Source organism: Drosophila navojoa, chromosome 2 (assembly GCF_054131105.1).
Source record: "Drosophila navojoa isolate 15081-1374.11 chromosome 2, UAZ_NAV_1.0, whole genome shotgun sequence".
In the NCBI taxonomy this organism is placed as follows: domain Eukaryota; kingdom Metazoa; phylum Arthropoda; class Insecta; order Diptera; family Drosophilidae; genus Drosophila; species Drosophila navojoa.
The window spans coordinates 31,930,205-31,957,938 of NC_142890.1; the positions used below are offsets into that span (position 1 = coordinate 31,930,205).

At 42.1% G+C, this 27,734-nt stretch overlaps 1 protein-coding gene across 2 annotated transcripts; it reads left to right on the plus strand.

Moving 5' to 3' along the window:
* Positions 1-840: 840 nt before the first annotated feature.
* On the plus strand, positions 841-27,734 carry abd-A (abdominal A). 2 transcript variants are annotated; one of them, XM_089256598.1, is made up of 6 exons: positions 841-2,662; positions 3,361-4,265; positions 5,880-6,130; positions 9,905-9,952; positions 24,526-24,749; positions 24,847-27,734. In XM_089256598.1, exons 2-6 carry the CDS (start codon positions 3,571-3,573, stop codon positions 25,231-25,233), a joined length of 1,605 nt encoding a protein of 534 aa, XP_089112724.1. In that variant the 5' UTR covers positions 841-2,662; positions 3,361-3,570; the 3' UTR covers positions 25,234-27,734. The 2 variants fall into 2 exon arrangements, with proteins under 2 accessions (XP_089112724.1, XP_030242692.2); XM_030386832.2 differs by lacking the exon at positions 841-2,662 and having other exon boundaries at positions 3,599-4,265.

The following is a 27,734-nucleotide window of genomic DNA, read 5'->3' on the forward strand; positions in this document are numbered from 1 at the left end:
TTCATTTGTAGTGTCTAAAATTTTAACTAATTTATATTAAAATACCAGCCACAACATAAGTTTGATTTGTGTACGTGTAAATAACGCCCTCCCTTTCCCCCTCTCTATCTCTCTAAAAGCACTAAAACTTCCGTCTACAAAGTCTGGCTAAATGCCTCAGACACTTTTTGGCGCGCTTTTGTCGCATGTGGCGCACCGCACACAAGAGGCTAGCAAATAATTGTAGGTATAAACAACCTGAATAATACAAAATAATTTAAGCAACAATAACATTTTGCCAAACAAAGCATAAAACACTTAAGAAGGCGTTTCACTCGTTCTCTCTCACTCTCCCTCCCGCACACTCTCCAGGGTTGAGCTTAAACACTTGCACTCCAAGCGATAGTTTTGCTCATCATTTGTTGTTGTTGTGGCAATTGCTATTGCTCTGAGTGTGTGTGTGTGTGTGTGTGTGTGTGTGTGTGTGTGTGTGTGTGTATGTGTGTGGCTGATGTGGGCGCTCAGCGCATACGCATTCGCATTCTCACGTTATAAACATCAAAATTAAGCATCCATTGGCTGCGCACTAAAAAACCAGAAATCGTATAAGAAAATTCCCCACGAAACAACTCACAAATACCACTCAAACTCGCTCTTTCACTCAATCGGCTACCTCCGCTCCGACTCAAACCGAACGAACGGCCATCATGCCTCAGCGCACACACACACACACATACACACGCACATACACACGCACATCACTTACTTGCACACATACAGTGAGCGTATAAGCGACAAAGAAGAGCAAATGCTGCTGCTGCTGCTGCTGCCTCTGCCGCTGCCGCTGCCGTCGCTATTGCTGTTGCTGTTGCTATTGCCGTTTATTCTGATTCGTCGAGAGCGAGGGAGACAAACAGATATGAAGTCTGTATTTCTTATTGCCAGCGCGCTGTGCCGTTGGCGTCGGCAGAGACATGAGACTATTGACTGCATATTTGCGTGTAAATGCGCGCCTGCATAGGTGTGCGTGTGTGTGTGTGCTTGTGTTTGAGTGTGTGCGAGTCTAAGCGCAGCGCTTGAAATGAATTGCTGCTGACTGGGCGACGGCGACACTGCCTCTGCGTGGCCAAAGCTGCGGCCTCAGCCTCGCATGGCTTTTGTATTGCGCCATAAACGTTTCGCTGCTCGTAACGCCACAACGGCCGACGCGGACACAGCGCCAGCAGCAAAGACCCGCACCCACTTGTGCCCGTAACCATACCAGTCGCCCGTCTACTCGTACTCGGCTACTCGCCTACCCGTGCCCGGCAACGAAACCGAGACAGCGATCCAACAACACGGACGCAGCAAAGCCCCAGTCAAACGTCGACAGCCACAGCCGCAGCCAAGCAGCCAAGCAGCCAGGCAGACAGACAAACTCAAACCCAAGTCTCCACTATCGCCGCAGTCGCCAACTGCTGCGCTGCTCGCGCCTCTGCCAGCGCTGGCAGCAAAAATTACCAATTACACGAAATTTTTATACTCTTTTAAAAATTTCGTTTTATTATAATATTTATTATCGTGGCGCGCAGTAGTGTCTGCGGAACAGCGCTCGCAGCTCAACTCAACTCAGCTCAGCTCCGCTTGACTTGGCCGATCTCCGGTACGATCCGATCCGATCTGTTCCGATTCGATTCGATTCGCCCCGCGCTTACATTCGCTTCGCAATCGCTCTGTTTATTATTTTGTGGCATTCTTATTGTGTTGAACTGTTGCCTCTTATTACGGGCACTCGAGTGCGGTTTACAGTGAGCACGAAGCGCGCGTAAAACTCACGGCAGCAGCCCAGACCAGGAATCATAAGTATATTTGCACACACGCACTCTCATTAAATCCAATCACACAGAAATCAATCGAGAAAACTTCGTACATGAAAATACAACAAACACACTGTCACAACAATGAGTGCGCATAAATATTAAAAAGTCGTAAAGTTCTCAACCTACCTGTGAGTCGGAAAAGTGTTTTATGCCATTTTAAACAAAGCAATTAAAATCCGATTCCCCTTCAACTATCCATCGACTCCGGCTTGCCACACGCACTCGAAAGGTCGTAAATCCAGAAAGAAAACGCGTCGGGACTTTCTACCCACGCTCCGAAAACTGTGTCCGTGCCCGTGCCTGTGACTGTGACTGTGACTGTGACTGTGACTGTGACTGTGACTGTGAATCATCGCAAGAAAAATCCAAAAGCCATAAAAATATAACGCCCCAGTTGATCCAATCCCCCGAATATCCCGACCAAGACACCAGCCAAGTGCCAAGTGCCAAGTGCCGTCGCAGCCATTAAAAATCGCGCGCCTATAAATCAAGCGACGGCAGACCGCGCCTCGAGCATTTTCCGTGTAATTGATGGCCGCAGTTTAATTACTTTTACAACAAATAAACGTCGCACACACACATACACGCAAACACACACACTCACACATGCACACATTGGAAGACCTGCCAATACCAAATTTAACAAATTTCGTTGCGAATTCGCTTTGCAGCATTTTCAATTGAAGCGCGTTGCACACTGATTGCTCGCCAAACTGTTTGCTAAACAGATAACAGATAACAGATAATAAAATAAAGCAGATAAAACAGAAAGCACGCAGTACTGTTAGTCAAATCAAAGCAAGAGAGAGCCGCTCAAACAAAAGGTAAAAAATCGTTTTCACCATTTTCTCCCCTCTAACCGAAACGAACCAGAAAAACTAATATTGGAGCAAATGACAACGCTGACTCCTGGCACACTATTTACTTCAATATTTAGTCTAACTATCCCTACTAACTTCTTACTAATGTTGCACCAGTTTTAGAACTAACCTCTCGGCTTCGGATTTGTCATCACCGCTCAGCCAATCGAAGAGGGAAAATAAATTTTTTTTTTTCATGTGAATGTTTTTGCTTCACTTTTCTTTCTTCTTTGTTTTTCTTTGAGAAAAATGCCACCGAATTTTCGTTTGTCTTTTATGTTGAATTCGTCAATATATTCTCAAGAGCTTTTTGTGTTATGATTTACGTACTTGATATATACATATATATGCCTTAGTTTTCCCATAATTTAAATTGATTTCAATTAAATTAATTATTTATTAAAACAGATGAAAAGCTATTGGATCATTTGCGAAATTGTTTTACCTTAAATCTCTTTTCTTTTAATGGGGAATCCCTTTACACTGTACTTGAAAAGGTTATCAGACTTCTGGGATCTATATATTATCGGTTCCGATCTCTTCTCCACAGCGAGAATAGAATTTAAATTGTCTGTTTATGCTTCAAAGTGTAATACAAAGTTAGATATTCCTATTCACGCGGTAGCTCGCAAAAAGTTATATTGGACGAATACCATCTGTAGGCTGAATTCGAACAAAATTTGTTAAAGAACACACAAAGAACAAACACATGCAATAAGACAAAGAGAGTAAGAAGAGAAGAACAATAAGCTTTCATCCATTGATTCAGATCGCAAGCTAGTACTAAACCAATAACAACTCGATCGACCCGAGGCGATTCGGCAAGCTTGACCAATTTGACAAGTTCTCGAGCTGAGCAAAAGATATGTGCAATGTCAAAATTTGTTTTCGATAGTATGCTGCCAAAGTACCCACAGTTTCAGCCATTTATCAGTTCGCACTTAACTACAGCATCCACAAATTCGTCATCAGCAGCAGTTGCCGCCGCCCTCGCCGCAGCCGCCGCGTCCGCATCGAACGTCTCCTCACCTGGCATCCACCCGGGCAGCGCCAGCAGCAGCCATTTGCAGTCGTCCTCGCTTTCGCCCAGCTCCAGTGGACTGCAGCTCGCCAGCCAGCTAGGCCAGCAGCACTTGAGCCAGTCCTCCAACTCGCCGGTCTCCTCGTCCTCACCCTCGTCGACTGCGCAGCAGCAACAGCACCAGCAACAACAGCAGCAGCAACAGCAGTCGCAGTACTCGTCTCTGTCGGCCGCTCTTCAGCTCCAGCAGCAGCAGCACATCAACAAGTTAGCCGCCGCTGCAGCTGCGGTCAGCTCCCAGGGATCCGTCTCTAGTCTCGGCGGCCACCAGTCGCTGAGCCACGCCCACCAGCAGCTGCTGCTGACTCCCCCCTCGGCGGGGAACTCCCAGACCGGCGACAGCAGCTCCTCGCCGTCTCCTGCGGCCGGCTCCTCCTTTGCCATACCCACTAGCAAGATGTACCCATACGTCTCCAACCACCCGACCAGCCACGGCGGCCTCTCCGGCATGCCGGGATTCTCTGGACTCGAAGATAAATCATGCAGGTGAGCTCAATGTAAACTCAAACCTAACGGGAATTTCTCTGTAAAGCCATTCCTACACACACACACACACACACACACCGAATATTCTATTCATGGATATTCATATATATACTACAATCTGTATATATGTAAGTAAATAGTAGTATTTTTCAAGTATTAAGTGTCTATATATTTCAGTATATTAGTATCTCAAATTAATTCGTATTTGGCTGACATTGATATGTGATACATACTACTACATAAGTGTGTCGACACTGATATCTGATATATTTTGATGATATTCGTGTTTAATAGACTTTATGCGCTAAAATGACATCTAATCATCTCTATGCTTTGAGTTAATTTTCTTAATGGGAATTAGCTATAGTTTTACAATACATACATAGATGATATACAGATATATAATGACAAACATTACAGTTAGAATCATGGCGGGTTTTTCTGTTTAAGATAATTCACATCTTTTGAAAATAGAGTTAGTATAAAATCGACATAATTATTGATCGATTGCTTTTCTATATAGACATTCCTACCGATTCCGATATAAACACAATACTCGATCAGTTGAAGCTTCTGAACTAGAATATGTTCGATAACTAACAGCTGCAGACAAATATGTATGTATGCAGTATGTTTTATTTTTATGATATATTTATTATCAATTGGTAATCCATGCCATTAACCTTTGCTACCTGCACAGCACAACAAATGCGCAACAGTTATATTTCAAGGCAATTTAAATAAAATAACAGGCTTTCTACTTTTATATTCATTGGAGTAAATTAACATCGCATTCGAAATGTGAAGACATAATATTAGAAAGTGCAAATTTATTTACCATGCTAGGTTTTTCAATCAGACACTATTCGAATCACGACAATTCCAAATTCGAAATTACATTCCTAATTGAAGTCAATCATCTTCAATGTTATTTGTGGATTCCCGTTCGTAATCTCCTGTCCGTGGTCACTTGTCCGGGAACCGGGAACAAAGCATTCTGGTCTGTCAATTGAGATCCCATCACACATCTGCCGAGGCATCATTATGAGGTGTCAGGTCGTTAGGCGTAAAAGCCTTCGGCTTGACCCAGAAGCCAGACAATAATGCCCATTGGCCAACCGCAAATCCATTTGAAATACGCTCTAATTATCGACAAGTCCATTGGCTATTCATAGGACGTCTATTCAGGGCTTTTGTGTGCGAGTGACCACTGGGAAAATTAGAACGGCGCTGCGGTGCTGTGGTGCTGTGGTGCTGCCACAGTGCCTGCTAGCAATTTGTCGCTAGCCACAAGATTCGCACGCACATTGACCTTCCAGCACGGCCATTTGCATATTTGCTTGCTAGCAGGAGTCGGTTCGACGCCGCGGGTGTAACGTTTAGGAATTAGTGCAAAATGAGATGAAATCACAGTTGACAGTTGGTAGGCGGAACACGGAACTACTGTATATGTTTGTGTATGTGTGTGTGTGTGTGTCTGGCATTAGTGGACATTAGCATCGGGCTAGGTGAGTTTTACGGGCGAGATGAGGTTTCCCACTCCGGGCTACACGTTCACACGCATATGCTAATCGTCTATCGTCTCTTTTTCCTCTTCTTCTTGTGCTCTTCCAGCAGGTACACAGACACCGTGATGAACAGCTACCAATCAATGAGCGTGCCCGCCTCGGCCTCCGCCAGCTTCGCACAGTTCTACCAGCACGCGGCGGCAGCCTCGGCGGTGTCCGCAGCCAGCGCAGGAGCCATCGGCGTCGACTCGCTGGGCAACGCTTGCACACAGCCCTCGTCCGGCGTTGTACCTGGAGCCGGTGGCGCTGGCCAGAGCATAGCGGATCTGCCACGCTATCCCTGGATGACGCTCACAGGTGAGTCACTGATAGAAAGAATTCTAAATAATGAGAGAGAGAGTGGAAAGAATAAATAAAATAGTGAAAAAATTCATAAAGTGAGAAGGAGAGAAAAGGGAGGATGGCGAGAAAAATACATCTAAAGAGATAAGAGAGAGGCAAGGAAAGTGAACAAAAAAAGGAGAAAAAGAAAAAGATATGGACGAAATTGTGGAAAACAAATTTATAATAAGAAGAGAAATGTGAGCAACAACGAAAAAAAAAATAAATCTAAGTAGGAAGAGAGAGAGAAAAAGATAAAAGGGGACCCGAAAGAAAGACATCTTGCGAGAGAAAGAGAGAGAGAGAGAGGGGAGCTCGAACAGTAAAGGGAAAAAGAGAAATAGATAGAAAGATAGTGAAAGGATAGGATAGAAATATAGAGAAAAGCACCAAGAAAAGAATGAACGAAAAGCTCTCTTTCGCTAAAAAGGGACAGGAAAGTAGAAATATCAACACAGAAAGAGAGAGAGAGAGTAAAGAACATGGAGCGTGACAGGTAGAGAAAGACACTGCTTTGAGAGATAGCAACGAACTTGGATGAGACAATAAGTAAGTAAATCAGAGTGAAACAGAGGGAGAAATATAGACAAAATAAGAGCAGAAGAACTATGAGATCTGTGCAGCGAGGAGAAGACACAGAGAGAGAGAGAGAGAGTAAGACAGACAGAGCTGGAATGACAGGTCGAAGAATGAGAATGCGAATGCTTTGCGAACGAGCAGTGGGTGTTGGCCTGCTAGAAAGCAATCTATTTAGCATAACTGTACATATAAAGCTCTATTAGAGTGCGCATAAATCAAGGTGGCACAGCTTGAGCGAGCTGGGAGGGGGCCGAATAGCTGGCTCTCGAATCCGGCCATTTAATGAACACCTTTATGGCCATTCGGGCTTATAAACAATAGATAAAAGCGCTCGTTCTGGGCCAATTCAAAATTCATAATAAACACTTAGCGAGCATTGGCAAGTCGTTCGATTCGCATCAGTCTTCAGTCCAACAAATAAGATATACAAAATAAATTCGGATGGCTTGTCGGACGCATAGATGAAATGACGCTGCAAACTGGCTAACGGACAGACAGCCACACAGACAGACGGCCAACAAGCGAACAGAGAGCTAAAAAGTGGCGGCAGTAAATAAAAATGAAAATAGTTGAAAAATGTGTGTGCTGTTTGTTATTGTTGTTGTCGCTGTTTCTTTTTTTGTGAAGCGACTCGTCGATTTGTAATTTAAATAGCTTCAAGGTTGCCAGACACACACACACACACACATATATATATATATATATGTACATACACATTTATATGCTCAGATGTGCCCCCGCGCATACAAAACTTGCAATCACTCAGCGTCAGATACTCGCCAAGAGATACAGATACATTTTGTTGTTGCCCTGTCAATGCTTGGCTTTTCATCTATTGTTGTTGCTGTTTTTCTCTCTTTTTCGTTCAATGCTGTCGAGAATGTTTTTATGCGCTAAACGTAGTACAATATTCGCGCGCAATTTATGTGGGTCAGTTTAATTTACGCGCGCCTCTTTGTGCAGCGAATTTGTTACTTGGCTGATTGATATTTGTATCAGCGCGATTTCCTCCGGCCAGTTTTCCCCTCCACGACTACGTGGTTGAATGACTTGTGGGTGCACAACATGAAGAATAAACTGATAATTAATCTGATTTATCCAGGGAGCAAACAAAGCCTATTGAAATTCTAGGCAAATTAATTATATATGGGAAAATATGAACAACGAGCACTGGGATGACATATTCCCGAGCTATAAATCTTATTTAAAATGTCTTTAAGCATTTTGGCCAAAATGAATGTGGAATATAATTCGTAATTAAATGTATAATGAATAAAAGAGAATTCCAATGCAAATCAAATTAGGATTAAATTCGATGCATTATATATTATTAAATGCCGAAAATTTATAATGGCGCATAGTTCTCTTCAAAGTCGAACAACTAAGAAGAATAAAATATCCCATTTATAAACCACTTGCAGCGAAATCCTGAAAGCGAGTATTCGAAAACACTCTGTGGAAAGACTGCGACTTAGAGATAAACTCTGTTTCGCACACTGAAATACTTTGCATATCTTCGGCTCACAGCACAAGCGCATAAAATTGTCAACGAGATCATAGACTGGCTGCGATGAAAGTAAATATGAGCATGACGCCATTATGGCAGCCAACAGCGCGACACATCGTCGCAGTCACACAGACACACAGATACAGCGAACATGGAAACAACGATTCAGTTGCACTTTAAAGAGGGACCGAGAGAGAGAGAGAGAGAGAGAGAGAGGGGGAGTGAGAGAGAACGGAGTCAAGAGATGGGCAATGTTGCCTGCCATTCTTGGCTCTTTACCAACCCGTACTCCTGTACACATTAACTTTCTCTCTCTCCGTCTCTCCCTCTGCCTATCCCTCTCTCTCTCTCTCTCTCTCTCTCTCTCTCTCTCGCTGGCAAATAACACACATACATAGAGCAGTCAGACCCGGACGCAGCTACAGAATAGTTTGCCAAATGCAATTTAACTAATGAATTTTAATATTTTACGCCAAGGCGTCTGAATGAATTTTCATTTTCACATCGTTGCACCAACCAAGCAAGAAAGCAGCCAGTCAGATAACAACAACAACAACAACTACAGTGTTGCAGATTGCAGGCAGTAAGAGAAGTTGTTGCTGTGCCTGATTATGTCGATAAGAAAGCAGAAAGAGGTTAACTTTTCTTAATTATCTGGAAAAGCGAGGCAAGAGCATAGAAATGGGCGTCTTAGGAATATTGGAATTTGCAAGTGCACTAAAAAAAAAAAAAGGAAAGCGAAAGGGAGAGTGAGAGATGGAGAGGGAGAGGGAGAAGGAGAGAACAGGTTACTTATATAATTAATTAATTAATTAAGATATGCGTACATATGAATTGAGAAATCACGAAGCAACAAAATAGAAGAGAACAGAACATGGAGTACCCTAACCAGACATACATATATACACATGTACATACATACATACATGCATGCATGCATGTGTGTGTGTGTGTGTGTGTGTGTGTGTGTGTGTGTGTGTGTGTGAGCATGAGATTGTCTGCTCGCATCATAAAATGCCAACAGCGACAGGGCAACTGCACTGAAATTTGTGTATTTTAATTAAAAACGCGCCAGGCTAGACGCCGAGCAGCTTCATCTGCTTATTAATTAGGCGTCACGTCGTCGTCGTCGTCGTCGTTGTCGTCGTCGTTGTCGTTGTGGTCCACTTTGGATGGAGTCGGTTCAACTGCTCAGTGGTCATTGGCCACTTTGTTGGTGGTCTGGGCCTGGGAGCAGGAAAAGGCGCTGCAGCCAGCCCTCTGCAAACGAAGCTGACAACTTGGCTTAAAGTGGCTTGATTGAGTGGCTTGGGCAGAGTAAAAAGCCACAGCAGCTAATGGAAGAGAGCACAAGCGCGAGTTATGCAAGAAGAGGCTTGGAAAAAGAGTGGCACATAATTAGCGAGGTCATCGGAATGTAAAAAGGGAAAGGAGACAGTAATGTACGTCTGTCCATCTCTCTCCCTCACTCTCGATCTTCTCTCTGTCTCTCTCTCTCTCTCTCTCTCTGCACTAACCATGTGTAGCTAAATGTCATATATTAAGCTCAAGGCTGAACGCGCAATTCGACATATGCAGCCCACAATTGCAAACCTCTTGAAAATACTAAAGAAAAGAAAAAAAAAAAAAACATTCATTTATTGTTTTTCCTTTCTATTTTGCAGATTGGATGGGAAGTCCCTTTGAGCGTGTCGTTTGCGGCGATTTTAATGGTAAGTACCGCTAATAAACCCCTATGCGAGCGAAACCCTTGAGCAAATGGCATTGGCATTGGCATTGATATTCGCAATGGGTTAGGCGCTTAAATAATCTGTAATTTCAAAGTATGGAATATTGCCTTTCATAATTTCATAATGTCCTTCTTTTTTACGCTGAAACGTCCTTGAAGTCCATATACTTACCTGCTGCGTGTCCAGCGGCCAGCTGAACCCTTCTCGCCTCCTGCTGGCCGCTGGCCAGCTCTTGCAGCGACCTGTCATAAATCCTCGGGCTCAATCTTTTCACTCCCATTGAATGCGGCGATCGTTTGTTTATTGAAGTCATTTTCCGGCTAGCATCCTTCTCTGCCTCCCTCCCTCCCACGGACAATGGAAACATCCGGCAACCAGCGTTTGGCAACTGCCAATGCATTCCATTTCGACGCTGTGAAAGTTGCTGGCATCGAAACAGAAACAGCAGCAGAAACAGAAACAGAAACAGATACAGATACAGATACAGAAATTCGAGTGCCAATATGGCATGCGAGTCAAGTGTCGGGCAAGATCGTTAATCACTTTGATAGACTGCTCGGCGCTCTCCGCTTATTAAAATGGTGCCACCCAGGCCCCCCAGTCCAGTCCGTGTGTGATGCCCATAATAATGGACGCCTCTGAATTGGGCACGTAACCAAATTCACAAAGCCAGACTGTGCAGCGTGTAACTCAAGCCGGGCCGAGTCGATCCAAGTCGAGTCGAATCGAGCTCGAGCTCGAGCGAACACAGTTTATAGCGATTGATCAATTTAATTGTCGACGTGGATCGTGTTGCGTTCTCTGTTACGGCGATTGTTGTTGTTGTTGTTGTCGCGAATATTGTTGCTGTTGTTGTCGTTAAATTGATTTTACGAGCGTTTTATGATCTATTTACGATTTTACGGATGGTCTTGCGCCACGCATAACGATGATCGCCGATGTTGACTACCGCAACGTTTACGGCTCTGATCCGCACTACCGGCACTGAGTCGATCCCGATCGCCGCTTAATACGCCCGATAATGGCGTTGCTTATGCTGCCCGATGATGAGCTGAGCGCAATCTCGGCCACTTCCAGGCTTTATTCAGCGCTTACCTCTGCTGTGCGCCTTAATTACTTAGTTCAACGACATTGGCCATAAAAATGCGAGTATCTCAATGCAGCAGAAGCAGAAGCAGAAGCAGAAAAAGAGCGTGATCAACCGTCGAGGAACACGAGTAGCCCGGCTCATGCTCGCGCACAATGGGAGTCATAAAAAGATTAACGACTGCGTCGGCCATTCGATTTGCTTTATATGTGACACGTAACAGTTTTGTTGCCCCGATTGCATCGATTAGCCCATAATTGGACTGTGTGGAGTAGCTTTAATTCGGGAATCGATTAGACTCGAGCTAGAGGCATTTCATTTTACTCGATCCGCCAATGACAGAAAGTTAGATTGTTATCTAATTCCATTGGGAGCCATCAAGTGCCTAGTCCATTGCATGTTGCGTATACGCAGAGTGTATCTGTTCCACCTTCCTCTGGACCCATTTACCTGCATGGCAATGGCAATTTCATGATAATTGAATTGCGAGCAATTTAAAGTTCAATTTGACGGGGCATCGCGAGGAAATGTCTGTCCACGGTCCCAGTGCGTTGAGTACGTGCCGAAGCTTCGCTTTCAGCTTCACAGATCATTTGATATTCGAGTTGCCCTGCCCTGTCCCCAGATTCGCGCTCTTGGGAACACCGATCGCCCATCGAACATCGTCCATCCTCCATTGTGGCTGGTGTCGCTGCCCTGTCGTTTGCTCTGTAAATAAATCACTGCGAGTGCTTTGGGAGTGTTGTCGGAGTCATTTGCGCAATTTACAACACTAACCACGGACGTTTGACAAGTAATTAACTCGCTCTCCTTCCAATTTGCCCGCAGACGTTTCTTGCTGGGCGTTTGGCCTAAATTACTTTTCACTATTTCCCTTTCGCATACCCTACAGCCTGCTGGAAAGTGGGCATATTAATTCATTGTACCTCGCAAACAAGACTATTCATGTAAGAGCTTCAGGGTGTCTCATAGTTCCGACCATGAACTTTTTCCAAGTGGACTACATAATCTGCAAATTAAAATATATTACTTAAATGAATTATCTTGTTCTTCTCAATTGACCTCACTTTCTGAATATTGATCAAACGACGAGGATGAAAATTCTTAGTTTCTCAAACCCGGAGCTAATTTCCCCGCTCTCCTCAAAACATAGATATTCAAACCAACCAGTTTTAAATAGTGTATGATAATGATCTATTCGGATTTCTTGTGGATCAAACTGGTTGCTTGACGTGTTAAAAGAAAAAACAAATGTGAAATATAAAATCTATTCATGGCTTACACAGAATGACGTACATATATGCATTTTTCATCAACATTTTTGATTAACAAAGTATAAATAGATAGAGTAAAAGAAACCCCGTTAAGGTTTCATTTAATTATGAATTACGTGAAAATTCCATTCAAAAAAATTTACATTATTTTTTTAGGAGAAGTTTGTTTTGTTACATGCACATCGAATTTATTAACTGTTTCCATATTAATTTTGACTCTATTCAAAAGAATAAAGTTCACTATTTCGTTGTAGATACAATGAACAGAGAACATTTCTTTTTTATTTTTAATTCTGATAATGCTAAACAATTTAAAAGTAAAATAAGCATTCATATTTACGAACATTTGAATGCGCGTTTTCTTCTAAGCTCATTATCCCTCTCCCTCGCTTTTTTTTCTATTTTGAATGCATATCTCTTCGAATGCAACAATAATACGTATATAAGTTTAATTAAATTAAATTACAAACTCGATGAGAACAAGAAAAGTCTTTATAATAAATCTATATTCAACTATTGACCATAAGAGATACACGCATCCATAAATCTTGATTGATTGTAGGTAATGCTGATTGAGGTGATATGCTGCTGCGAATACACTCAGCGATTCATTCGGCTTGGCTTATCACCTTTGGAGCGATAACATGGAGAACAGCGCGCTAAACAATAATATTCATTAATTTCATTTTATTAATTAAAACATGCCATAATCATAACTCATGATACGAGCTCGCACCAGGACTGGCTCGCGCTGAGCCTGAGGCGGCATTGAATCAAGCTGACAATCGCCGCAGTTCACTCTCAAAGCCTCAGCTCGAACCGTAGCTCTGTCAAAGCGCACCAAGCAGCAGCAACGGCACAATGCGATCGCCTCAAATTTATTTTCAATTGCGATTACGAATAGGATTTCGATCTAGTCATGTAGCGGATGCCAATGTCATTAGCACTGGATCGAACGCGTCTCCGGGTCTACAGCATCGCCATCGGCATCGGCATCAGCATCGGTCTCTCCATCGGCCTCTGCATCGTCAGATAAATGCTGCTTCAGGCCGCGGCCCACACGACCCAGTCGAACACTTAACGCTTAGTCGGCTTGTCAGTATCTCTCTTTCTCTCTCTCTCTCTCTCTCTCTCTCTCTCTCTCTCTCTCTCTCTCTCTCTCTCTCTCTCTCTCTCTCTCTCTCTCTCTCTCTCTCTCTCTGTCTGTGTCTCGGCATCTATCTATGCTAGCCTGCTTGTCGAGTGGGTGGGTGGGGTGCCTGCAGAGCGGGTGGGGAAAAGCGGTTCACCCATGGTCTGCTCGGACGGTGCAAGGGTTAATTTATGAGGCGCGATAAGCGAATTCCATTTCGTTTCGGTTTTGTTTAATTTTCGATTTCTGTTGTTGTTTTTTCTCGTTTAATTTTGTTTTCTTTTGACGTTTTCTATCTCATACTCTCAATCATTGCCTCTCTGTCTCTCGCGTGCGCTCCCTCTGTCGCTCTTTCTCTGTCGCTCGCATTTTAACTGCTGGAGGGCGTGTCGCAAGCGGAGGGCGGGGTAAATGTGCGACACCGTGTTATCGGCACGTTTCGTGGCGTATTTTTTTTCCATCTCCACTGCTACAGAAAATTTGAAATGACACGTTTGCGAGTGCGATGCAAAGGCAAAGCCAAGCCAAAGCCAAAGCCAAACGCAAAGCTAAAGCCCAGCTACAAGCAACGGCTACACCCCCCCGCAACACCCTATGCCAACATAAAGTTTTTAACTACCCCGTGTGGCTGTTAATCTGCGGTTTTAATGCCCAAGTGGCGCAAATTGGCGAAAGGGTTCGAATTACATGCTGCATGGCAGGGCTCGGGCTCGAGAGCCGCGCTCTCCGCCCGGCTAAGTGGTTCATGGGCAGCAGAGAGTGTCAAATGAGCGCCAGACAGACAAATTGACGCAGACTGCTGGCAGGAGGCGGGATGCCGCATGCTGGATGCTGGAGAGATGCTCTCTGCTCAATTTGAGACTGGCAGACATGTAAATTTGCAGACGAAATCAAATTAAGAGCGCACACGCTCCACAGACATTACACACTCAAGCTCAAGCACACACACACGCACACATTTGACATTTATTCTCGATGCGAACTTTTGCAATTGAATTAATTTAAATTATAATTAAAATTTAGTTAAATCTTATCAACTTTTATCTGCACCCATATATATTTAAGCCTCTCAATTCTGTTATTGTTATTGTTATTGTTATTGTTGTAGTTAGTTAGTTATTTGTTTTAGGTGCTAGTTGTTTCAAGTCGTTTTTAAAGCCTCGCGTGCTGCGTGCTGCACTGCATTTCCCAGCCATTTGCCATTTTCCATTTTCCGCATTCGCACTCTGCGTGACAGTCTCCATTTCAACTCGCTTCTCTCGCTCGAACGCTTTTGTAATCGTTGTTGGGCCTCTTGGAGCAGACATTAAATAGTGCAAAAAGTCTTTAGTATAAATATCATTGCAGAATTATGCACGTCGGCCAATGCACTCACCAATTGTTTTAGTTGTCCGACATTAATCTGAGAAATTAATTGTTATTATGCGTGCCTGAGACGCGCATTGCATGCCATTATCGTTAGCCATATGGGCCACATAAATACAAACACTTTTATTTATGTACATGTGTTTGTGCATCAATATACGTAAAGTGATAGATATATGTATATGCAAAATATATACAAAAATATATATATGAATTTATACCTATTGATTACATTTATAATAATAATAATATTTGGTAAACCTCAAGAGGAATAACTAAACTGTCCAACTTTCGACTACTACTTCGATAAATTTGGAAGCTATAATCCTACAGCTCCCAAAAAGCATAAATATATGGTACAATATAAACCAATAATTTGTATACTTTGGTATATTATCTTTAGTATCTTATACTAAACTTTTTCCTGATTTTACACGATCTTAGTAGGCATGGCCAATGTGTGAGTCTTCAGAGGTTTATTTGTTTCTTGTGCATCGACTGGAGAGATCAACAAAATACGGGAAATATTGGAGTATTTCCCGATCAGCCATTCCCTTTGCGATCTGATCAGAAGATAATGAACATTCAGACAGACTGACCCACAATAACCAGCACATAGCACAAAACCAATATACTCTCTTCAGTTTGTGTTACCGCCCTTAATAAAAATTTAAAAATAGGGATGACTGTTCCTTTCCATTGACAATTTAGATAAAAATCATTTTCTCCAGAAAAACATATTTTAATACTTTTCATGATGGCGATAAGCAAGACGTAGTTAGTTCGCTTAATTATTGAGGAAGCACTTGAGAATTGTCAACAGAAATTATATATAAATAAAAACGCATGATGTTTCATTAATTTTTTTGAGAACGTCCAATTCAAACTTGTATTTTGTATCCCAATTATGAAAATCGATTATTACCAATAAAAAAGGAGTGACAACTTTTCTTCTGCTTTCAGCGAACTTTTTTTATTCATTTAACCACATTTTTAGTATACATATGGATAATACACATACTTAATATCTGTATATAATGTATGTATTTTGCTCACGAAGTCAATCAATCTGTTTTTTGATAATACTAAAAACAAAACCAAAAGACTGTAAATAGATATACACAACGTGACGAATAATATTTTATATAATATTTTACTTGCCCTTAATTGATTTTAAATATATTTCGCTTCGATCATAAGCGAGCATTATGTAGTCGGAAGTACCTGATTGGAACTTTTTGACTTGAATATACTCATTCATGCCTAGTATTGTCTCAGACACTGACACGACTGCCTTACGAGCGAACCAAAAGGTTTAGAGGGTTGGAACTCCATTTTATAAACGAAAAGCAGCCATTAATAGAAGAATGCATACGATCTCACACAAACATAAACACACAAACACGTATAGTAATGGCCATCTCAAAGACAATAATGGATTGACTCTAAAGACATTGAGGCCTGGAGAGACATTACAATCTTATTTGAAACGTTTATTAAAATAACATTTGAATGAGAAAAAACATTTGAATGAGAAAAACTTTATCAACAGAGACTAGCCACAAATAGGTGTAAAAATTGACTTGAAAGTAAAGTTTTTGGCGTTCATACAAATGGACGCAGGAAACTAATAGGTCATATTATCCCCTGAACGAGTACAGAAAGAGGTAGAGGTCAACCAAGAGAAAGAGAAAGATATAAAATGTAAACTAGAGACAGAGGGAGAAAGAGAGAAAGAGAATAACTACCAATCAGCTAGATATCCATTTGGTAATCTTTGCCAGAAAGTCTCAGAGTGTGCGAGTGAGCCGAAGGACCACACCTCAAACCCAATGCACGGCATTACGGCAGAGAAAAGCCCCGGCAATATGACGTTACGAGTATTGTGCGCCACGGGACGGCAGCAAACGGGGCAGGGAATGTGGATGTGGATCCTGGAATGTGTGTAAGTGGGCATGAGAATAGAGGCTAAGCATGAGTTATGTGCACGGCTAGGTAAATATAGAGCCCGCAGCAAATGCATCGATCGATCGATGCTTTTTATATGAATTTAAATGTCACGATATCGCAGGGCCTGGGGAGCGACAGACGCGGAATAGAAGGGGAGCAGCCGCGAGACTCTCGCTCCCTGCTAACCTCTGAAAATAGTATTTTAATACGTCATCGTCATGAAGCCGATGCCGAACTGGCACTGCACAGCCCACGCAACCTAAGTTATGACCGACATCTGCTGTTGGCTGTGGAGTTGTCGCTCGTCGGAGTAGAAATTTGTAATTCGTGTTTGTTTTTACCAAATAGGGACTGGCGGGCGGGGACATTGTGGACGTGGATGTCATTGTGTGCAGTGAGCCATACACGCACTGGGAATACTCGAGCTCACTTTTTTCTCACTTGAAATTGATATGTGTTTTCAATAAAAGTCGATATAATGTTGCCAAGGTTCGCAGAGCGCACAAATGAACTTGGCAACGGCTGCGAGCAGCTACCCAATGAAGGCAATCAATTTCAATTCAATTTCTTCGCCTTTGCCGAAAGCCAATGAGGCGTTCAAAGGGCAAGAGACGAGGCCAATTGCAGCAGTTGCTGCTGAACCTTTTTCTCGGTGCCGTTCGGTTCCTATTGTATTGGAATTCTTCTTCTTCCGACTCTTCTTTGATTTCGTATCGATGCTGCTGCGGCTGTGAGGGCCAGACAAAGGCGCCGAAAAGTGCTGACGAGCCGGCCACACCTACACACGCACACACACTCACACAGATATACAGACAAAACTTTGCTGTCATCATTGAATGTCAGTTGATTGTCATGTCGATTCGCAGCGATTTGAATCGCAGCTGATGCGCATTAAACGCCTTTCATTTGCAATTAAATTGCTGCAAGCAGACACACACACACACATGCACGTAAACAAACGCACACACACTACAGTCGACGATTGTGTTCAACTTGCGGTCAGTTGGTGTCGCGTGGTCGAAAGCTGCGGCAATAGCAACAACAATGTCTTCAACTACAACAACAACCACAACTATAGCAACACTAGTAACGGCAGTTGTCAAGCTGAGGCTGTCATTGGCAAAAATCTTGCGGATTACCAATTCTAGACGCCTAATGCCATTTATTGGCCATCGTTACAAATGTTCCAGCTGGCCGATTGCCTGGCCCAGGCTCATGCCCCGGCCAGACCTCCTCGCCTTGCCCCCCGCATCCCCTGTCCCAAATTAGTTCGCACTCCCCCGGGCAGGCCAAAACAAATTTATCGAAACTTTCAAGGGTTCGCCGTCTGCTTCTGCTCGCCTTCTTTAGCCAAGGTTTTGCAACGTTTTTTTTTTTTTTTCTTTGTTTTTTTGCCTTTACCCTGTACTGTATTCGCCCAAGAGGGAATACTGCAATAATGTTCATGCAAAACAAATATTTTTAGAACTATCAATATATATTTATATGCTTGCAGCATATACGCATACAAATCTTAAATTAACTTTGGTATTCATTCACATGTTTAGGATTTTTAGTAAATAAGTAAGCTTGCGTTACAGGGCATCTGATAGTCGTTCAGCATTGACTATGTCCTTTAGTGGTTGCTCTGCAACGCCTTTCTTCCGTTTTCCCTCCCGACTCCTGGCCATATATTTTTCACATTTATGGCGGGTATTTTGTCTTATCACACCCCCGTGCTTGCAGTGCGTGCAAAAATATTTCGTCTTCGTCCTTGTTACACGCCCGCTCCCTTCCCTCTTCTTCTTTCCTGTTCATCTTATGGACGCCGAGCCTTGCAAATGATGTGGATTGGGCGACCATTTTGAGTGGGTGGGAGGTGGTGGTGCTGCTGCTGCTGCCGCTGCTGGGGCAGCTGGGCCAACCACCCACGAGATTAAAACTGCCATAAAGACAGTAAGGGTGAATGGCTCTAATGACAGACATAGCGACGTTCTTCTCGTTGCTATTACTGTTGCTGTTGTTGTTGTCTGTATCCTCGCTCCCTTCCCCTATCGCCAATTTTACAGTCATGTCCATATTCGCATATTTGCACACTTAGAAACAATCGCAGCCATCTCAGGCAGACAGCAGACCCCGCCGGAAAATAAAAGTTTCCGTTGACTAAAAATGATGGAAGCGTTCACATGAACATTGTAGAACTTCTCATCAGATCTCTGCTAAGATAGTGAAAGATAAACATATGTGGAAAGCCACTAGAGTCTCCGATTATTTGAATAATGGATAGATTAGTAGTGTAACTGAAAATTGAAAACTGAAATCGAAAACTGAAAACTGATATTACAGGCAGGTTCCAAAGTGAACGATAAGCAATGCTTAATCATCTAAAAAGGCGACAGACAATGAATGAACTTATTTCAAATCACCATTCAAACAGGAACTAAGCAGACCTTTTGCCAACTCTCCCCCTTAGCTCTTGTCTTTGAGAATATCTTGCTAGTTACTCGTATGTAGAGGAACTCGGAACTCGCCCGGAATTATTTGCCTTAAACTGGCAGTTGAATTAGGCAGCCCGAAGCGAGCAGCCGGCAAAGAAGCAATTGCAATAATGGCGCGAGATATTTGATGAGAATATATTAATCCCTGAGGATGGAGCACTTAATGCTTGATAATATTTGCAACAGGAGCGACTCCTGCCCCGCGCGCAGTCCCAACTAAAGAGATGGCGATATATTTTCCAAGATTAAGTATACAATTAGCAATTTATGCAGACACTGGTGCTCCTCCTCCTGCTCTTGCTCCTGCTGCTGGAGTGAGGGTGCCAGCGATGTGGATGGGAGACACTGGAGAAGGCGGGTCAAGCCCATGGCGATGCTCACGAAAACAACAACATTAGCAACGCGTTGCACATAAATTGCACAGAAAGCATTCCCGACCCCAGCATCACGGCGCTGGCAGCTTTGCCACCCCTCGGGAGCAACAGCCCATCCGATCTACCCCCAGACACAGCTTACAGCAGGCAATGCCACGGCTCTGATTAAACTTAAATAAATTTAATAAACATAAATTATTTGCAGCAGCAGCCGCAGCTTCTGCCACCCTCTTTTGACTGGCACGTAAATGGCGTCGCTCACCTGCCCCGCCCACACTTAACAGTACCCTTGTCCTTTGCTTCTGCTAAAAGCCGACACAAAAGGCGCCAGATGTTGCCAAGGTGTAGCAGCCTCATCAGGGCGGCAGTCAGGCTCTAAGCAGCTCTTCCTTGAAAGTTTAATTAGTATTTGCATATCCCGATATACACACATACACACATATTAATGTATATATGTACAGCTATATATTTAGTCTCTGGAGAGACCATTTTGTATTGTATTCAACGAAAAAACACAGCAATTTGAGCTAAATGCTTAAAAGATCGTCTCAAGACTCGTCGAAACAATGAACCTTGCCATGGCAGCACAATGGGCTAGCCAACCTGGAACCGGTGAATATTGTTGAGGAATCGAAATCAAATTTTGGAAGCCGCGTTGTTAATATTGTGTGTGTGTGTGTGTGTGTGTGTGTGTGTGTGTGCATGTGTATAATTCTTGCTAAATGCCTGCTGTTTGTTTATATGTCTGTCGACATTCCATCCGGGAAGTTCGTTTTCAAAATGCATAACAAATATAAACAAATCAGCATAAAACATGAGAAGCCCGACACACATACATTGTTTAACTGAAAAGTAGATGGAACAGTTCTCAAGTCTTCGTCAATTTCGATGTGATTGAGAAGGAAAGACCATTTTGAGACTTATGCAGTAAAAGTAGAAAACATGAATAATGACACCAGTACTACTGCGATTCCAGCTAATAGATCTATTAATTATATAAAACATATTCTCTTCGGTTTCCCTGAAAGCCAGCAGCAGTCTGAAATAAACAGGGTGCTGAAATTGTTGTCTAATGAAAACAAATATGGGAGCTGCCATAAATATGGCTCATGCAAAGACAACAAACAAATTGATAGAATATTTCTTCGACTGTCGGAAATTCCGCCGCAAAACCGCAAAGTCAAGGAATTTATGGAAAATGTGTCTCTAAATATGGAAGCTATTCGACTTAATTGCAAAAAATATAAAAAACATGCATATCATCGAATCGAGCATGAACACTAAACAACCGCAACAAGCATTTAACGGGGCGATCGACTGCACACGACTCTAGATTCTACTTTACTCAAATCTAATATTACTCTCGACTTGCCACGCCCCTTGGGGGTGAGTGAAGAGAACACGCTGGGCCACTCAACTGCTTTAGATTCGAGTCAAGTGACGTGCGACACAAAAACCAATATACTCGCTTTAGCTGCGCGAACGAGCATGAAAGCAGAAATGACAGCAGCAGAAACGGACAAAACACAAAGCACCATGTTTCAAACGTTCTTGTCAAACGATATGTAAATATGTTTATTATTTATCAAAACAATAAGCAAACCACAGAAACAGAAACAAAATGTTTGCTTATACTTAAAACAATTTCGTGTCGCTTGATAAACAAAAAAATGCTTTCGTTGATGTCGCCGTCCCCACGGACAGCACTGCACACACATACATACATACACCAGCACAGATACAGGCACACAAGATAAATACACATGCACATTGGGTATACTGAGTGCGCACTGTACAGTGTACACTGCTCTATTATTATGTGAATAGACACACTCACACGCATGCATATCTATAAATCTAACATATACAAACAAGCGTCTTATTCGCTCGGTGCGCCCGCCTCTTAGTCTACGTACTTCTCTCTCCATATAGTTTCTGCACATACATATACATATATGTATAAAAAATATACACATGAATGTATGCATGTGCGTATGTGCTTGAATCTTTATTGTACGCGCTGAATTGTTTTTATGATTTTAATGTCATCATAAGTTTCAGACAGCTTTTTTTATGTGGCTGAAGCTTATTAATAAGCGCCTCTGTTTATGGAACAATTACCTTTATTATTATTATGAATATTTTTAATTGTTAAATGTTAATTGTGAATGTCATTGTTATAGATCGACCCAATAAAATGAGGCAAGACAGCTGTGTCTTGGGACGCCTTTCCATTCAAAAATCATATCACCCATTACCGCTCTCCTTCTCTGTCTTTCAATGATTCTCGCTCAGTCTCTCTCACTTTGTATCTTGCCGCATTTTCTGATTCTAATGCCAACTACCAGATTCGCAATTCTCAAATCTCCGATTAGCTCAAATTCACCTCGAAGAAGAACCATCGCATCGTTAATCAATATCAGCGTAGCGTTGTGGTAGGCCCATTAATTTTCAATTGTAAAATGAAAATTGATTTTTCACGGAATTGTGCAATGAACCGGTTCAGTTGAAATTGCTGTTCATAGCGTCAACCGGCTTTCCAGTTACCGCTAATTGAATACACTGTAAATTCATTGACTTTTATCTGTGCATCTGAGCCATAAGCCATTCGAAGCCGCGGATGAAATAAAACCAATTAAATCAAAACGAGTTTCAATTAAACTAAACTGTGAGAGAGACGAACCCGTAGAATGCATATTTCAATAACACTAATCTGGAAATTGCTAGTTTTTGTCAACTAGTGTTAACTGTTTTAAAACATGATCAACAAAGTATTAAATCAATTGTAATCGCATTTACATGTATAGAAACATCTCCCAAATAGACATTAGAAATAGGCTAAAAGTAAAATTATTTATTAAAACGAGAAATTAATAGCACAGTATTATGAGAATATTTAATATCCGTTTAGAAAATATGTAGTAAAACAATTGTGGGAATATTTAAGACCGATAAATTAGGCTACACAAAATATTGACTTGAACATAAAAATAATATTATTGAAAAGTTTTAACAATTGCAATCAAAATATTATTTTGCAATTATTACCGATAACTCTTTTAAGCGGAGATTGCGATAGTTTTGCTATTACGAGTCAAAGTGCATTGAGTCCAGTCGAGTCGAGCCGCCCATTGACCGCCATTACAAAAAGGTACCGTAAGCTTCAATGAAAAATCAATAAGTCTCACGCATTTGAAGAGATAGACTTCTGGTCCTGCGCTCTCTATCGATGCGGCTGCCATTCGACTCGATGCAAACTCCACTTTCTCTATCTCTCTCTCAAATACCGGTTTCGCTTGGCTCGCTCAGCTGTGCGCCGACTCACCACCGAACGGCGGCGCCGAAGTCGACGTCTCTCTGCCAACAACAAGAGCTGCCGTTGTCATGGCGACGCTCCCGCATTCTTCATGTTTCTCTCTGCCTTTGTGTGTGTGTGTGTGTGTGCGTGTGTCTACCTGTCGTACACAGACAATGCGGCGGCCATATTGGATTCCAGCACTCCTTTGCGCACTGGTGCCATCCCGCTCGCACCTGCGCGCCACCACTGCGAGCGTCGTAAATCTCCTTTAGGGCGCGTGTGTCCTGGGAGTCGTGATTTATGGGACGAATTGAAGCTGCTCACTGTAGCGTGTAAATAATTTAGATTAGTTTACCATTTGCGAGCTCTGTCTGCCGCTAGCCGGGGGTTGATTAGGACTCAAGTTGTTTCGAGGGGGAAGGAGGGACTAACTTTTGGCTGTTGTCATTTAAGCTTGGATGTTTTATGCCCAGTTTGATTCCTCAGAATTCTACGTGCAATTAAAGCAACTGAATTGATAAAACACTGCAAGAATTCGAAAAAAAAAAATCTCTTAACCAGAGTATTGTATCGGATATTTTGCAATCGGGCTTGGCAATGGACTTATCTGCGTCGTTCTTTATGCTACTGTAGTTCATAAAAAACTGTCCTTAGCTAAAAAGTGTTTTAGTTATGATTTATGACTTTCCACTACAGCGAAACTCTGCACAAACACACCTTTCAAAATATTACGCAAAATCTGTCCCTTGTATTGTTGCCGGCACCTTCCAGCTTGCCCAACCATAAAAAATATGCCGCTGACGTAAAAACCTTTTATAAAAAATCAGCGACAACAACAGATCGAAAGGTGCTGTCATAAAACAGCAAGCGGGAAAAGTGATGCCTGAGCATGCAATTTGCAGATAGCTAAATTTTTGATTTGCGAAACGTAAACACGAAACACATTCCAGTTTCTGTTTTTCTATTGCATTTCCCTTTGCTGCATCATCCACGCACTATCGCGTAAAAAATTCGAACAGGTAGCGTGAAGCACAAAAAAAAAAAAAAACATCTACAGAACAACAAAGAAAATCTAGGCAGAAATGCATGGAAAACGTTGCGCTCAACCCAGCAGGAGTCGGTGCTACAAAAGCTGCTTCTAGTTCTGCTGCTGCTTCACCCTTTACATGCCGAGCAATCGCCATTGGAATCGGAATCGGAGAATCCGAATCCAGAGCCCGGCGAGCCGTCAGTCGACCCCCAAGGGAGCTGATGTCCTGCCGTGATTCGCAGTGGACTGACGTCAGAGCTGGCCTGGATAGCAGAAATTATTTATTTTGCTTGTGCTCATCATTTACAGCTGAGATATTCGCTGTGCACTCACATTTCCGTCCGCATTGCCTCGCTCTCATCCTTGTTCTCGCTCTCATCAGCTTTTCGCGACTTCTTGGCGCGATTCGAGCAATATCCAAATCAGCAGAAAAGCTTACTGCTTCCCGCATTGCCAGCCCCACCAAGCCACGCCTCGCTCACATGTGCCTCACATGTAGCTCAACATTTGACAATCGTGACTAACGCGACTTTCTTTGTTCTTTGTTCTTTTGTTCATATTGGAACAGGTCCCAACGGTTGCCCCCGACGCCGAGGCCGCCAGACTTACACACGCTTCCAGACGCTGGAGCTGGAGAAAGAGTTCCACTTCAACCACTACTTGACGCGGCGACGACGCATCGAGATTGCGCATGCGCTTTGCCTGACCGAGCGTCAGATCAAGATCTGGTTTCAGAATCGCCGCATGAAATTGAAGAAGGAGCTGCGCGCTGTCAAAGAGATTAACGAACAGGTAAATTGACCGTAGCAAGCCGACTTGATCCATCATCGATCATAATTATATACATACTATATCATTTAATGCCCCCATCGTCATATTGTCATTGCAGGCACGCCGAGATCGCGAGGAGCAGGAGAAAATGAAGGCTCAGGAAACTATGAAATCCGCCCAGCAGAACAAGCAAGTGCAGCAGCAACAGCAACAGCAGCAGCAACAGCAGCAACAGCAGCAACAGCAACAGCAGCAGCAGCACCAGCAGCAGCAGCAGGATCATCACTCGATCATTTCACACAATCCGGGCCACTTGCACCACTCCGTTGTCGGTCAGAACGATCTCAAACTTGGCTTGGGCATGGGCGTCGGAGTTGGCGTTGGCGTTGGGTCTGGCCTCGGACCGGGCCTGGGAGCCGGCCTTGGCGGAAATCTGGGAATGATGAGCGCCCTTGACAAGAGCAATCACGATCTTCTCAAGGCGGTCAGTAAGGTCAACTCCTAAGCGCAACCGGCATCAGGAGAGCCCTTCAACTATCATTACCGCTACCGTCATTACCACCCCTAGCAACCTATGTCATCGCCAATGCAATCGTCGCCATCGTCGCCATCGTCGCCATCGTCGTCGTCGCTTGATGCCTTGAGTTTGGCGTTTTCGTCTCTTCTGTGTAATGCGAAAAGCAAAGCAAAACAAAGTTGATAACTCAAATACGTAAAGTTTTACATAGTAAATAGTCGTCTAAGTCTACATATAGCGCATAGAAGTATATAATCTTAAAGCCAAGTACATATGTAAATCTATACAGAACACACGCAAGGTCAATGATGTGCACAGTGGGTCGCAGACAATTTGTTTCAGGAATTTGATCAATGCAACTACAAAGGTTTTCCCCATTTTATATAATATACAAATTTCCATTCTCACAGTTTACCTTTTCGTAATCGTTTACCCAGTGATAGAGAGTATACAGGCTTAATGCATTGTCCGCCTTGCTGTCCGTTTGTCCTATATTCAAATTCTAGTTTTAGTCAAGTCGGTTATACCCGCATCCTGATTCTGGTATCCCAACCAATCTGTTCGATAGAGCGATCCGATTAGCTTAGTACCGCCCCTGCTCCACTGGGCACACCATCGTAATATTAATAAATCCATTGATCTTTAGTAACAGTAAAATGAGGTAACGCTGACGAGGGCAGGAGCGCCGAATCGTACAGGCTCCCAGGAGCGCAAGCAAAGAGCGATATTTAATAGTCAAAGGGTCAGATAGTCGTTGGCATCGGCCCCCTGTAGGGAGTTTAGCGAGCGAGTTTAACTGTATAATTATTTACGACTGCTGTAGGATTACATAGTATGGTAAAGAAACGTTTAGCCATGTTTACAAATACATGTATGAATTTACAGATATATTTATATTATAGTAGCCCGTCACACTTACGGGCGTTTATAAATACGTACGTACATTTTTGTACTCCCATAATATTTATTGGAAATTGTGTTTGTTTTTTTTTTCTTTCCGTTCTTCAAGTGAAAAACTCTTCCAATATTCGTTTAAATGTGTTGCATGTTTTGCTGTAATTTGTTGTGTATGCTTTTAATGCTTTTCAACTTTGCTAAGACGAAATACAATAGTTCCGTCAATGCCATATTAATATTAATTAAAATAACAAGTAAGCTTAGGAATCCGAACACGAGAAAGTGAACAAAAGTAAACTAGATCTAAAGTAAAATTACTAGAGAAGCGCAAACAATTCCCCCTGTAATGTGTAATGAATGGTATGCAACATACCCAAAAGCATAATATCATGATTTCAAATACGTAAACTATTAATACGATAATAACTATAATACAAACAGAAAACAAAAGAAATGTCCTTTTGCCAGTGAACAAACAAGATGTAAAAGAAAAAAAAAAAAATTAAAAACTGAAAATTTATTGTAGGTGTGTGAAAGGCGTTGAGTGTTGAACGCTAAATAATTAAATTACAAATAATTCTGAAATACGTATTAGCTTAAGGTTGCCACAACAACAACAACATCTCCTACAACAAAAATTGCAGTTTAACTAATGAATCTAAAATACAGCAAAATAAAAAAAAAAAATAAAAAAAAAAAAAAAGGAAAACACTGAGTAAACCAAGTGAGAGACGCGGAATCCAATATACGTAGAGTTTTAACTTCCCAAAATTAAATTTACGTAGCGTAAACAATAAGAGAATAATAAACAAGTTGATTAAATGTAAAGCAAGTTAAAAGTAATCGAAAAAGTATATATATTTATTTATCATACTTGATGTGAAGAAAATCTTACACACACGCATATTTACAAATACAAAATAAAGCAAAGTAAATTAACGACGAAAATATATTAAAAATATTACCTTAAATATACTTATACATATATATATAGCCATATATATGCAGCCCATATACATATATACGATGTATATACATATACACGTACTTATACATATATACATATATGATGTATGTATTCATACGTATGTATGTAGCATTGCATTCACATTTTGCACACACGTCTATCTTCACTCGAATATCATTTCAATTTTATATTTTCTTTCTCATAACGGCCCCGCCCCCTAATTGGTTCAAGTGATATTATTATACTATTTCATAGACATGTTAATTTCTTATTGAATTTTGTTATGCACTGCGAAAACTCTCAACTCTCGCATTCTGAATGAATGGAGATCTTTTCGGTTCGATTGACTTTGTTTGCCACGCACTTTTTGTTTCGAAATAATTTCGGAAGATTTCAATAAAAATCTACTGTGTAATTGTTTAGTTAAATGGCCTAGAAAATGTTGCGCATTTTGTTTAACACACGCTATTGCAAATATTTAAATATTTTTGTTTGAATTTGAACTTTAATGCTAAGATATATTTCTGTTAGTTCTAGTTTAAGTTTAGTTGTGACAAATTGTGTATTATATGATTTTATGCGATTTCAAATGAATACGAGAATAATTAAAAACAAAACCTTAGAA